This window comes from Lissotriton vulgaris, chromosome 3_1 (genome assembly GCF_964263255.1).
Source record: "Lissotriton vulgaris chromosome 3_1, aLisVul1.2, whole genome shotgun sequence".
NCBI lineage: Eukaryota > Metazoa > Chordata > Amphibia > Caudata > Salamandridae > Lissotriton > Lissotriton vulgaris.
In genome coordinates this window covers 1,237,923,446-1,237,938,835 of record NC_141689.1, presented here as the reverse complement: position 1 = coordinate 1,237,938,835, position 15,390 = coordinate 1,237,923,446, and the positions used below count along the sequence as shown (strand labels likewise).

At 43.0% G+C, this 15,390-nt stretch overlaps 1 protein-coding gene across 1 annotated transcript in view; it reads left to right on the top strand.

Moving 5' to 3' along the window:
- Nucleotides 1-15,390, top strand: part of PRAG1 (PEAK1 related, kinase-activating pseudokinase 1) — a 137,665-nt gene that overhangs the window by 85,177 nt on the left and 37,098 nt on the right. The window contains exon 4 of the mRNA XM_086961710.1: nucleotides 1,277-1,437. Coding sequence (XP_086817836.1) covers nucleotides 1,277-1,437 — 161 coding nt within the window. The remainder of the gene's footprint in view (nucleotides 1-1,276; nucleotides 1,438-15,390) is intronic.

Genomic DNA, 15,390 nt, shown 5'->3' with positions numbered 1-15,390 from the left:
CTGTTGTAATCTGTTTAGTGTCCTGTAGTTAAATTTAGAAAACTCTGAAATGGGGTAAATATTTTGTTTTGCCACCAGCAGCACTGTACCCACAAAGTGTACCCCGCTTCATGAATCCAGATAGTTAGGGGTGTTTTAACGCATCCTTCATTTAGCATATTGACACAGCTAAAAATATGCAGTTGACTTATATGAGCTTAAATAAATTAATCTCCATGCCTCCCGCAGTGTGCACCTTCTTTCCTTCACCATTCTTGCATGTAAAAACAGCTTTTCTGTTACAGGGCCTTGTTTTGTGTGGTAATACCACAAGGAGAAATGCTGATACCCCAGGGTGCTTTAATCCACGGTCAAGATTACCAACCAATTATAAATTGGAGTGGTGCAATTGAGGTTTAATATGGTATATGGTGTATAAATATATCGTCATTACGTCGCTCGTCTTCTCGGTACTAATTTGCAATGACACGATAAACGTAACAGGGTTGATGGTATGACAGCGAATTAGGTGAGATGCTGTTTAATTGCAGACTGCAGTGGCATGTGATTTGCCTTCAGAGAGCTACATAGCTAATGTTTTGTATATGTTGTTACCGAACAGTGAATAACTCTCAAAACATCTGATTTTACCTATTCATCTTTTGTGACGAAGCAACAACACAGATTTCTTTTACTGAGGTTTCGACAGAATATTCCTCTTATGCTGGGTTATCCTTCCAATACTTACTCCATGGACGCCCTCTCTGCTTGCCCGTGTGACACCCGCTCGTCCCAATGTGATCATCATCTTTTATTCGTTTAACCCGCTCGTCCCAATGTGATCATCATCTTTTATTCGTTCGTAGCTTGTACAACCAGGAACGAAAAATTTATATTTGTCCAATCATGCGTAGGCTTAATTTTAGGCAATGTGGCCTAGCAATATCTGTTCCTTTTATTTGCTATTGTCTGGCCTTGTTCTTTCGGTGTGCTATAAAATGGCGAAAACAGCACCCTTAATGTGAGATAATGTTTACAAATTTTAACTTTTTGTTTTATTGCCTCATTTTTAGCTGCACAAATGGTCTTATCATGTACGTTTTAAATACTACTATTGAAATGTTTAGTATCATTTTTATTGTGTATAGAATACTTTTTATGCCGCTTCTATGTACTGGCGAAATAAAATGATTATGACAGACTGACAACTGACTAAACATGTCCAAGCTTGCATGCATTCATAGAAGTGTGCTCTGCCTTGACAGTCCCTTTTAAAAATGTTTTATATGTTCTGCAGACATGCCACAAAAACGGCCAAGGGTAGTTGTGAGCTGGAGAAGCAAAGTGCCGGCTCGGCGGGCAGTCTCACACCCCCTGCCCAGGCCTTCGGGGGCAGCTGCTTCATCACCAGCTCCACAGACAGCCTCAACTCCGACACCAGGACCTGCAGCGATGGGGGTAATTAAACTGCATGCACTTCTCTCTCCTACAAGAGCTTTTACAGGAAGATCTGCATGTGAATGGTGTCTATGTACCTTCTTCCTCAGTCTTCCAAAAACGGTTACGGGTTTATTTGAATTTTGGCTGATGTATAAGTCCAAATTCAGCCCAATGCAGACCTATGTCAGGCCAAAGTAGCAACTCTCAAACTATGCAGAAATATTCATCAGAAACCATTTTGAGAATGAATATAAATTCTACTCAATATACAGATAGTGGGGGGGTTTAATTGGGCTCCTGTTTTAATGCCACTGGTTAGAGTTTATGTACTGAATAAAGATAATCAGCAACTTTAATGTTGGAAATGGCTTGTCTCAATGCAAAAACTACATGAACGAGTCAAAATATTCAAAGTAAAAGAAAATTGAGACCTTGTCCTTTTCATACTCCTTGACTTGTATGACAAAAAGAAATTGACCGAGCCACTGCTACTAACCCCTAGCCTTGGACAAAAATGCACTCCAAAGTCCCAAAGGTTATGTGAATTAATTTTACAAGAACTACATCTCGGGATGATGTACAAATAGTTATTTGGTTTGCTAATAAGCGTTTCAGCCTGTCTGTTACATTAGCAGATGTGCCTTTAAAAGTCTAGGTTAGTTTCTATTTTGGAATTGCCAGGACTCGGACTGAAACAACCATGCAGCCACTGGAAGACACCAATCCGGGCACAAGTCTAGGGTACATGCAGATACAGGGCGTCCACCCACTATTTTCACAGGCTGAACGCCGTCCACCCTACCAAGAAGTTCGGCCCCACAGAAATATTCTGAAATTGTCCCTGCGTCATTTTCAGACACCGTGACACATTCAACAGAACCTTCACGCTGTCTGCTTTTCATTCCCATCAGCAACGTGCAGGCGGGCAGGAGCTTTGTTATTTTCACCTCCAGCTGGGCCAAAGATAATGGCCAAGTTAAGGGGCGACGGAGAGGAAACAAAAGCACAGCTTGTTATCTCTTCACAGGTACTTAAGAGAGCCAAATTGTGACTTTGTTTGTCCCTTTATGTAACTGCATGCACTGTAAGAATGTGCGATGTGATGGTCTGTCCCAGTATTTACACATAATAAATAGGACAATTTTAATTATTTTATAGCGCTACTCATCCCAATGCAGGGTGTCAGAGTACTTTACATAACATACACATTGACAATAAATCATTCAAGTGTGTAAATCAATGTACAAGACCTGTTGCATGAGTTAGTGAGGGTTAAAAGGAGTAGCAGTCACATATTCTACATAGCGCACTTTGCTATATTAGAGGCTTACAATTTATGAACTGCAAGTAACAAAAGGATCTGTGTTCAAAGTAATAACTCACTTACCTAGCTATATAAAAAAAAACGGCATGTTACAAGATGATCTTTGCAGCAAACACATTAACCCTCTATACCACTTTGTTTCAGACCTGGGACTACACAAAACACAATTCTCTCCAACAAATACTTTAACTTCCAGAGTTATTTCACCATTAATATTATTCTCTGATATTTACTGGGCACCTATGCAGCAGATGTCTCAACCCCATAAAATATTTGAAAGCGCAGACGTTGCAACCAATTAAACATAACAGATCTACTACCATGGTTCTCCTTGTTGCCAGTTTCTTTGTGGCAGGGTTTTAAAAATTAGTTTAGGCCCTGATTTTGCATGGATTGCGCCACCTTTTTAGCACAACCCCAAAACAAAATCTAATTTGTTAAATCTCATAATGAACTCCATGATATACCTAATAAAACACATGTGTAAGATCTTAATATCTGATGTCACTTCTTGTGATGTCACTTACTGTGATGCCACGTGTGATGCATTGTGAAATCTTGGGTTGTGATGGCATATGCCATGATGTCACTTGCATACTGACTAACTTGGTTGGTCCTCCCACGTGCTGGAGCTGCAAGAAACGTTTTAGCTTCAAGGCGTTCCATTTTAGGAAGGAATAATTTTACCCAATAACAAAACCCGCTTTGCCAACTTTTGCCAAAAACTACCTCCCATTACTTTCAAGAGAAAAAAAATACAAAGGATATATTTTATCCTTTAATGCATCTGCAAAGGAAAAAACACGTTCCATGGAAAAAGGCACTGTAAAATACACAGCAGGCAGTTTCATGCTTTCATCCACATGCATTCCATAGGCCTGCCTCATGCCTCCGAGTAACTTCACGTGGAGATACAACAATCAACAAGACTTACTGACTGGCCACCACGCGACTGGATGAGTCGAGTACTGCAGTCATACGAGACTCCTTTGAAAAGCACCACATGCCCCAGGTCACAAACTAGGGGTCCATCCAACTTTCACCCATATCCGTCTGACAATGGGACCAGATACCTTAAACAGCCAAACTTAAGTTGATTAAAAAAATATGAGGGTGCATGTGGCCAGGAAAGTCTTGGTTGGAGCACCTAGGTAGGTAAGACCGTGTTGACCGCATCACCCTCTGTGGCAACATAAATTCACCTTTCAGACAGTCCCTACTGCTGTGTAAGTAAGCTTAATTAACTTACTTTAATTAGGGGGGCGTGCTTCTTTTCGCTGCGGCCGGGCCCACATCTGTCAAGCGACTTAACGATGACTTGAGGCAGGGGGCGGGGTCACAGCAGCACCGGGCTGGGTCGCGCGCTTGCACCTCCATGCCTCAGGCTGGACCTGGTCTCCGTCAGAGTGAGCGGGCACTGTGCAGAGGCGAGACTAGAGCTACATTTCTGGGTAGTTCTTCCAGCAATATGAAGAGTGGAGAGGCAGGGGCTCTAAAAAGGGGTGAAAACACAACAAAGCCTTGTTAGCAAGTAAATGGTCTTTTAAAAACCTGTGAAGTACTCGGTTGCAGCTGTGTGTGTGCCCGGGAAGCTGTTTCAGCCCGGGCTGACACACACAACGGGAGGGCTGAAACCCTTTGAGCCCAGTGGGCGATGTGATGTGCGCCTGGTACTGTGTGACACACTCTGAGACGGTCGGAGTGAGTCAGTGACACAAGTCATGGGCCATGGCCCAGTCGTTGGTCTCGGGACTCGCTGCCCCTTGCCACTCTACTGCAGCTGCACAGTGCTGCTGGCTGCTGATAGAGCATGGTGCATGTGACCACCAGTATTTACAGCACAGTGCGGGGGCTGGCCAAAATTTATACCCAGGGTCGTCATCGGTAGCGCTTTCGTGTGCCCTACAAGATTGACGGCACTGTGACCCACATACACCCACGTGCCGCAGTGGTATTGCAAGCACACACAAGTTGAGTTGCAGCAGGTGTGCTTGCACTTAGACACAGACGTGTGCTGCTGGCTCAGCAGCGCATGTGGGGGTGGTATTACTAATCAATAATCAGCACAGTCCATCATCCCCCAGCTATCAGCACGCTTTATGTACTCATTCACCAATGCTGTGACTGTCCTTGCAAGTGCGCAACTGTGATAGGCGTGGACTTGTCTGTGCCGCCCCAGCCAGTATTTTTACACAGAATGGGCTAATATTCGCCCAAAAAGTAGCCGCCTGCCAAACGTTGGTTTTCCCCATACAAATGAGGAAAATGTCGCCCATTTGTGCGGCAACTAGCCCCATCTCGCAACACTGGTTTCAGCAGCCTAGAGGTGAAAAACTATTCTCATGCGCTTAGGGATGTGGCAGGAAAATAGTGGAGCATCAGCAAACGATAGTTTGGCACGTTGGCCCCTCTGTAAAAAAACAAGTTAACATCATCACACTGGCACGAAAAACAGCAGCCATGTGAATTCTGTTAGTACCTACAGCAGTGGTGCAGTTTCATTCAGTCCGATTTTATAGGCTGCCCTCTCTTCAAACAACATGGTACTCGCCGGGACTAGGTTGTCGTCATTTCCTTTTTCAGTAAAGATTATTTTTTCCAGGGCAAATGGAATTTCGGTGAATCAAAAAAGTGACGAGCTGAATCAGCGCCCTAGGTAAAGGCATTACATGCCCATTAAACCACTTGCTCCTCAAGACTCCCCTACCCCTGTTGGCCACCAACATTAGTGGAAATAACAAAGTGTACATTGTTTCTGCTGAATCCAGTTGATGTATATGGTCTTTGTGCCATTTGTGTCCAGTGACTAAAGGTCATTTCTTCCACTTAAATAATAAAAAAAGAACCCACATACAGCATGTTAGGCATTGGGAGTCAGTAGTAAGTATAATGGGATATTCTGCACAGAAGTTGAGAATGCCGCCGGATCAAGCGGGAACCGCTTGTAACTGACTCGCTGTCTTTCCAACGGAGAACTGTCCAGGACTGCGCCTGTGCAATTAAAGACCGAACTGCAGAAAAGTGCCAGTTGACATGGTAAAGGGACACAGATTGTAGGAAAATGTGTGACCTTTCTTTTAACGAAAATAGGTTATCATGTCATGCTAAATTCGATAACAACCCTACAATATAAGTGACAAATCATGTTTTTAAATAAAATTTAATTCCATTGTTTCCACATGCACTTCAGTCAGACGCATTCGCCACACCGAGGCAAGGACGCGGATCCGTCTATCTCAACATGTTTTTTGTGCATCATCCACCAATGCAGAACGTGTCAGGGGTGTTTATCGATTACACGCGAGTTAATGGCCGACCATTTGTGTTGCCTTTCACAGTCTCGTTTGGAGGAATTGGGGAACAATCAGTGACCGAAACACTCAATTCTGATCTCTCTCCCTCATCCCAGAGCTCCGCAGTAACCTTGTTAGAGATCACTCACAGATAACACCGGCCTTTGTGTGTGTGTTAGCCTCGCTAATTGATTTAAGTGGAATGATGCACCTGTAAAATCCGTTTGCGTTGTTTGCCATAAACCACGCATTTAAAGAGCTCAAATCTTTGTCTCATGGCGCCATGTTAATGACAATTACCGATAAGTAACCTAGCCAGACGCTATTTTTGTCAGTTTGCGAGTAATGAAATTAGTACTAAGAGTATTTTCGCTGTTGTGAATTTATTACGTGCGTTGGCAGTGTCGGCTCCTCTTCTTCCTTAGTGTTGCTACTCACATGTGGCTCTATAGCAGTGCAGAGGGGTGGGATGATTCAGCAGTTGGGATGTCATCAGCAAAACAGGAACCGCGTCAACGTCAGAGTATACTGCAGGTTGTGGAATGCTGAACAATGAGGACATTCTTTTATAGAAAGATAACATAAACTGTAATTTGATGAAATGGGTCATTATGAGGTAGAGAAAGAAAAATATAACACATTTGCGCCTGTGCTGCAAGTGGCTTAGGACTGAGCCCTGGCAATGCCATATAATCACTTCTTACCTTTACGCCAAGTTTATTCATTGCTTATGGTCAGGGCCACTGGAATTATGCTACACGGGAGAACTAAATTCTGCGGCAGGACTAACCAAATTATGCAGCAGGAAAAGGCAAATTGTGGTATCCAGGTTACCTGTGCCTAGGTACCAGGATGCCACAGGTGCTGGAATGTGGTCTGATGGAAGGGAGCGGGGAGTGCCCGTTGTAAGGGATACTGGTGGTGTGAGGGCGCTGCCGACCTGCTCTGTTGACTCTGTTTATGAATTTGTCAATCAAGGGATTCTATTTCGCATGTTAGGCCATGCCCTTGGTTAAATAGGCCACACCTTTTTCAGAGTTTCTCAGATCTGTTACTTAGATCACTTTTGAGCAAGTTAAAATTCACCCAGCTGATTGAGAAGTTGCCCTCACGCCTTCCTTGGCTCCTTGAAGAGCAGGCGCCTCCAGCTGATAACCAAACCCCCAGGCATTCCCTGCTCACCCAGTGATGATGCCCTTTCAGTCACAGAACAGGAAGCTCCGGAAGTGCATGTGTTATCTATGGATTACCGGGGCTGCCAGAAAAGGCGAATGTTCGTTCATTAGTTGTGCTAAAAAATAGCCTGACTTGGAAGGCTGACGAAAACAAGATAAACATGCATTGACAAAGCAAACATTTCTGTACAGAGAACATTTTTAGATGTGTACTAGCGATGCCTTACTTACTTTTGGTCCATAGCAGTTTACAATCCTTCCACTAGCAGGTCGTTATTATTCTAAACCTGTCTCAACCGATAATGAAATGCTGGTGAACTTGACCTTTCCATTAACATGCATAGGCTGACTTGATGAACATTTAGTAAAAGTACATTTAACAAAACTTTTTAAAAGCACAAATGTGGGTTGTATGAGATTGTGCCCTGAATGTGGGACACCGAAGAGCTATTCTCTAAGGGTCATTCAGTGGGGCACAGTTCCCACAAGAGAGTCTGTCCTGCACATGAACATGATCTAGGCATGCAGGTGTTGTGTGAGGACAGAGCAAAAGGAGCAATAGGACAGAGGCAGCCAGAGCTTTGAGATGATAAAAGTGGGGGGTCCCTGAAAGGGCGGGTCTATGTAATTAGGGGCGTGGCTTAAACATGTACAATATCAGAAACACAAGTGCAACTGCCTTATGTGGCCTGTGTGCTTTGCAGCGGGCCAAGTATTGGATGACCACATATTCTGAACACCTTTTTGCCACCGACAGGCACTGAGAGAAACTTGCGCTGACCTGAAACCTCAACTCAATTGTGGCCATTATAAACACCTTCATGCGGCTCAATTAAAAAAATGCACTAGAGTGAAGTAATATAATGCCAGCAAAAAGAAAAGCAAACACTTATAGAGAATTCAAGATTTAGTAAAGCATGCCAAATATAAGCATGGATTACTTTTCTTTTTCACACCCATTGGTTCGAAATTGATCCGTGTTTTAACATGAAAAGTTAAGGACATGAATACAGGGCCCGTAGGGGGCCCTTTTAATGTCTGTTTTAAATTTCTACTGGGTCTGTGACCGGAGGGACGCTGTCCACTTGAAGCCCAGGGGGTAGCGACCAATCCAATGAGGGATGAAGAACACCTTCCTTCAGGTAACCGTAAAAATACCTCACAGGTCTTCTCTTTGAACGGCACCTAGCCTAACCCACTCCTATTCCTCACGATCCTTCCAAGTGCAGACCATTCTCAATCAGCACGAACGATTGTTGTTCAACTCGTGGTACTGTACCACCAGCATGTCACCGCTACGTTTTACAATGAATACATGTAAAGCACTCTACCCCATGGGAGGCTAGCCTGGTGTTTTCTCCTTTAATGTTACATGTATATTTTCTATTTGTTATTGATACATTCTGCTTTTTGTAAAGCACACTGATACCTACCGGGCATGTCCGCACTATATAAATTCACAAAACAATAATAAATAGCAAGAGAAAAACACAAGTACATTGAGGAGTTGAAGATGAAACCATGAGCAAGGAGGTGAGTGAAAGTGTATGTGAATAGGTGAGAGTAAACAGGGGAAGAAAGCGAGCAATCTTTTGAGACCATAGAAAGAGAACAGAAATGGAAAGCGAAACATGCCTTGGCACGGCCAATAGGTCTTTCCTATGTAAGAGCTATCAGCTTTGCCAATGTCTTTAGCCATGTTGTAGCCCAGGGTAGTTGCTGTTCAGCCTGGCTAAAAGTTTGTGGCATAAAAGAGAGTACCATACAGGGGAGCAATGTGGAGTAGTGTAGGTTGGCGTAGAGTTGAGTGTCGCAGCATCATAGAATGCAGTGGCCTAGAGTGTAGTGGTGCAGAGTAAAGTAAGGTGGTGCAGTGGAGTAGACTGCATTGGTGTAGAGTAGCGTGGCATTGCGGGCAGTGGTGTGGAGGTCAGTGGTGCAGAGTAGATTAGAGGGGCATAGAGTGTGTGATGTAGAGTGCAATGGTGTAGAATGCACTGCTTTTGAGAAGAATGATGTAGAGCGCAGTAGTGCAGAGTAGATTGGCGTAAAGTGCAGTGACATAGAGTGGAGCTGCGCAGCGTAGATGGCTGTGATGTAGAGTGTAGTTGCGCAGAATGGATTAGAGTGGCATAGAGTAGATTATTTCAGATTTGAGTGAAGTGGCATAGAGTGCAGTTGCGTGGAGTTCAGTGGTGAATACTGCAGTGCTGCAGAAGTAGAGTGGCATGGAGTGATGTAGAGTGGGGCAGAATAGAGTAGAATGGAGTGGTGCAGAGAAGAGGGGAGTGACCTAGATTAGAGTATTGTAGAGTGCAGTGGCTAAGAGTGGCGTAGAGTGCATTGCCATAAAATAGAGTGGTGCACAGTAGTGTAGAGAGGCATAGAGTGTAGTGGTGCAGGGTAGTAGAGTGCAGTGACGCAGAGTGAAGTTGTGTAGTGTGGACTGGTATAGGGTGGAATGGTGTAGAGTGCAGTGTCATGGATTGGCACAGAGTAGAGTGGAGTGATGTAAAGTGAATTATGTGTGGCATTACAGACAACGCAAATATTTGTTTCCATCTCACTTCTGAATTACAAAAATAAATTGCTTTATATGTGATTTCCTTATTCTGAAATATCGTCACAGTTAATCTACAGGCTTTTAAAGTTTGTTGTGTGCTAGAAAAACGCATTTCTTTCACAGCAAGATTGTCACACAAGTCCTCTCACTTTACGGTCCGACAAAGAAATGTAAACACCATCTCCCTTAGGAGACAGAGCCTGACATTTGACATCTGTCTTTGAATGCACAGCAAATATGACCAGATAAGAACACTATTTAAAGGCATGCTTACAAAAAGCGAGCAATTGGTGGAAGAATACAGTAAATATGGTATTGTAATTGCATTTATATAGCGTTTACTACTCCAGAAGAGGCGTTGAAGCGCTTTTTTCAGCGAGTAGCACGCTATTCCGGAACCCATAAAGGATTAGTGGTGAATTAGTATAGTGAAATATGAAAGTAATTTGAGAGGTGGATATGTTATTCATTTATTTTGATTGGAAAGGAAAATGGAGGGATAGAAGAGGGAAAGGTTTGGAATGTATATAGCGCTTGCTGATGAGGTGTGGAAGCACTTTTTTGGCGAGTAGCATGCTACTCCAGAACTCATAAAGGATTAGTGGTGAATTAGTATAGTGAAATATGATGTGCTTTGAGTGGTGGTTATGATAGTGTGTTATTTGGATTGAGAAGGATAGTGGAGGGATAGAAGAGGGAAAAGGTTTGCATTCATATAACTCTTGCTACCCCTGATTAGGTGCTTAATTGCTTTTCAGTGAGTAGCCCGCTACTCAGGAATCCAAGCAGGATTAGTGGGAATTAGTATAGGAAACTATGCAGTTAATTTGAGTGGTGGATATATTGGTCTGTTATTTGGATTGAAAAGGATATAGTGGAGGAATAAAGGAGGGAAAGGTCTAGAATTTCTTTTTTTGAGTTTATAGCTGTAGGAGGTGGTTTGGGATGAATAAAGAGGAGGTGAAGGGGAGTTAAAATACCGGAAATATGAAATTAATTTGAGTGATGGACATGTTAGTCTGATATTGGATTGAAAAGGAGTAGTGGAAGAGCAAGGAGAGGGAGGAGGAGGAGGAGAAATAGAAGAGGGCAGGGTCTAGAATTTCTTTTTGTTTTGTTTTTTTGGAGTTCACAGCAGTAGGAGTGGGTTTGGGATGAGTAAAGGGGAGGTGGAGGGGGAAGAGCCAGAGGGAAGGGGAAAGACTTGTTGAAGATATCTGAATAGTAAAAGAGGTATGAGATAATACAGGAGGGGTAGAGGAGGGAAGAGCATAGAAAGGGTTATTTTGGGGATCATAGTAGTGGTATGGGGTTTTGGATTGAAGAGAGTAGAGGTAGAGGATGCATTGATAAAGGTATAGGGTGAGAAATCGGGTGATGCATTGGATATGCTAAATTAGAAGAAAAGTAATACATATATAGAAAGATAAATGCATGGAAGGTGTGTGCATATATATATATATATATATATATATATATATATATATATATATATATATATATATATTATGGTAATATATGTATATTAAAGATGCATTTAATACAACTTTGGCTTTTAAGTGTTGTGTTTTAAATTCATTTATTTGTTTTTATGTTTGTAATTCAATGGTGAAGCAATTGTAGATCAATCGCTTTGACAAAAGATTTACTTATTTATGCTGTCGCTTATATACATGCTAAAAATATAGAATAATGTAATTATAAGTAATAAGTGCATTTGTTAAGCAGAACTAAGGAAAATCTATATTTTTAAAATCATAATTATTATACACTTTTATACAAAGCAATACACTTGTAGGTACATATCAATAGTCCAAATAAATGCTCTTTTGCAGAGGGATATGCTGTATATTTATGTGTGCATATGGTGGTTATGTGGGAAAGAGCCAATTCTTGAATAGTTTTCTGAAGATAAGGTTGTTATCCGTGGATCTTATGTTGTGGTTAAAGAGTTCCATAGTTTGGCTCCTTGAACTGAGAAAGATGTGCCACCCTTTTTTTTTTTCTTGAATGTTGGGATTTTGAGGTGAGGTGCCACTCCAGAGCGGAGGTTCCTTTGTTGAATGTATTTGGTTTTTGTTCCTGATAAAGAGCAGTCTCATTCCATGAATCGCTTTTTGGGTGATACAAAGCAGCTTGAACGTGGATCTTCTTGCAATCTGTAACCAATGCAGGGCTTTCAAGGCAGAGGAGATGTGAGCTTGCTTCTTTATATCTGGAGTAGTCTGGCAGCCGAGTTCTGAATCTGCTGTAGTCATTTTCATTGTCGTTAAAGGTGATCAGTGGTAGAGGCTATTGGCGTAATTGAGTTTGGACAAAACCAGAGAGATGGTAGTCTGGACATTGTGTGGTAATCGCAAATGGGGGAAGGTTCTTCACAGAGTTTTTATATCAACACAGCTTGATCTTGTTAGTTTGTCCACTTGGGCATTCATTGATGGCTTGGAGTCCATGGTTATTCCGAGGTTTCTTACTTCCTTCGATACTTTAGTCGATGTTCCCAGATCATCAGGCCAGGCGACATGGGGGGGGTCATAATTTTTCAGATTTCCACATGTGAGTATTTCTGTTTTAGAAGCATTCAATTTGAGATGGCTATACATTATCCACATGTCCACAGCTCTGAGACAGCCGAAAATTGGTGAGTTTCCAGTGTCTTTGGGTTTTTCCAGTTGAAGGAGTATTTGTGTGTCATCTGCATAGTTGGGTAATAAAACCTACCGTATGTCTTATCAGGTAATATTTGTTACACTATTAAATAAACATGCACATATAGTTGCAAAAAGAAAGTGCAGGGAGACTCCCATGGTTAAGGAATGTGCCAGGGTCACTATATATTCATAACATGTAAAGGGAAAACAACAGTATCAGCACTGTTTACATTGAATGTGGGTGTAACCTGAAAAAAGACTCTGTGCACATAAGTGCTCGTGACACACAAGGTGGACGGTGCAAGTGACAAGTAGTGAAGCGTCTGGAGGCATGTGGATCAGATGGGGAATACCATTACTCGCATCCGAGGTCCAGGCGGGATCCGAGGTCCATGCGGGATCCGCTGGCGGCTGGCTACTGGGATTGCTGTGAGTCCAGTCGGACACTTCCCTACTGATGTCAGACTCGAGCAGTACATCTTTCCGCCCGCGCATAAAGGCCTGCGCTTTCTGCCCACACTTTATGATTCAATTCTTCCAGTCTTTCTTTCCCATCAGCATGAACAAACCGGTAACCTGGTCTTGAAGATGACCCTAACCCATTATGGTTCGAAACGCTGGTGACTTCCCAGCGCAACGTCTGGCGCTATACTCAGGTTCACACATTTAAAACAAAAGCACAGGTGCACCACTCATCAATATACCGGAAAAACAGATATAAAGTCTATTTCCAACAACAGTGTTCTTCCAAAATTTCCTTTATTTCAATATCAAAAGATTTTATCTTAAAAAACAAGGTCATGAGCATCACTTGTTGAAAGTGGCACGGACAACGCGTTTAGTCCTTGGGGCGGACTTCTTCAGGGCATTATTCGTTCCCCATTCCGTATTGGGCTAACTAGGTAACAAATTACAGCTCAGTTATCTCCAGAGATATGAAGAGGCAGAGTAATATTAGTGTGTGGGCAGACGTACAAATCCAATCCTAAGAGTGATAGACAGCCAAATTTTACACCAAGTTCCTACTCAGGCTCGATCCATAATAAGATCTAAAATATAATTAGATCTAATTCAAAGGCTGCATGTTCATAGTCATGACCAGAGCATGTTAACTAATATTCACTTCCTTCCAACAGCTTAAATCAATCCCGTTAGTTGGCCCTCAACAATCAAATGGTATCCCCATATATACACAGCCTCAAGAGCAAAACCATTTTAACTCTGTCCCCAAAGTTAAAAACCTGGGATTCATTATTGATAAAAAAATTGTTCCCTTAAACCTCAGGTATCCAGGGTGACAGTATCCTGTCTAGCTGTTGTTAGATGGATCAAGAAAATCCTCTGGCTTTTTCCACAGGCAGTTTAGAGAACGGTTCTGCAGGCTCTGGTGATATCAAGGCTGGACTATGGCAATGTGCTGCATCTGGGTGCAGACAAAGCCTCAGAACACCGGTTGCAGGTAATTCATAATGCAGCTGCTCATCTTCTTTTCCATCTGCCTAGAAGCGCCTCTGCGTCTCCTCTGGCCCACCCACTCCACTGACTTAAAATCAATAAGCGCATTGAATTCAAGGCCCTATGTTACATGTTTCTGGCCAAATGTGACCTTTCTCCCTCCAATAATCAAAGATTGGTAACACCTTATGTGCTGGCCCGACTGCTGAGATCCTCCAGTCTCTCTCTGTTTTCAGTCCCCAGGTTTCGGCTTGTCTGTATGAGGGGTCGCTCTTTTTCCTATATGGGCCCCAAGCTCTGGAATGCTCTCCCAATTGATCTTAGGAATTGTCATTCTCTGTTAGTTTTCTGTAAGCGCTTAAACACTCTGCGTTTCAGTGACCTTGCTTGATTCCTATGCTTCCTATTCATTTGTTGCCTTAGTTATATTTTCTCCACTTGTCCAGCGCCGGGAGACCCTGTAGGGTAGCTGCACGCTATAGAAATCTATAAATAAATAAAATAAAGGCAGCTGAGAGGTCCAAGAGAAGTAGTGCAGCAGACCTGCTGCGGTCAACTGTGTTCTTAAGGTCATCCCAGATGGCAACGTATGTTCCACAGGAAGGACATACCTAAGCTGGACAACTTAAAACAAATAAAGCTAGCAAATAGAAAGCAAGCAAATGTCAGTTACCAAACACAAAGCCAATGGTAAGCAATGAGCGGAATGCATTCCCAAGGAAGAGCTTCAGAAGGTCCCCAAGATGTCTTTAGCAAACCTGGTAGGCTTCAATCTGAAATGGAACCGGAGGTGCAGACTAACCGAAAAAGACACAGGCATTATTGGGACTGTAAACATCAGTCTAGGCGCTATGAAGCACAATGCTGGCAAAACAACCCTATTCACTCCTCGTCATTTTCAAACATGTTTACTGCAAAATAATATAGGTTTAGCACTCTCTAATAAAAGAGAAATGTAAACGTAAGACTAAAACATCAGCTCTTTGGGTTATGTAAAGGCAACCTCAAGTAGGAGTTTCTGCCTGGGTTCAATCCACTGTGCTCCATGTTCAATAACAAACAATTGCGGTCGCGAAAGTGAAAGCAACCAGCAGCGACCACGCCAAGTACCTGGCAGGGCACTGAGTGAGGGGCCAGGGAGGTGGTGGAGAGAGAGGGGGAGCGGGTGTTTGGTGAATGAGAGAGGGGAACGGCTCAGGGTCTGCGGTGCCTGCTGCGAGGGTGCACATGAGGCAGGCAGGCAGCGCTTGCTGGTTTTAGTACAATGAATGGGCGGGAACAGTCAGGCTTCCCCAGACAAAGTAGTAACATGATGCACAACAGATGGTGCCGCTGCTCGCTCCAGACAGCTGTAGGCCATGGGAGTGAACATTTACAGAGAAGGTGGGACATGCACCCGCCTTTGGCCAACTGCGTGCCTGAAAGCCATAAGCAAAGGCCAATAGAATGTGCGGGAAATAAAAAGCCACATGCACAAGTTTATTGAAAGTCTGAAGAAGTCTGTAGTGAT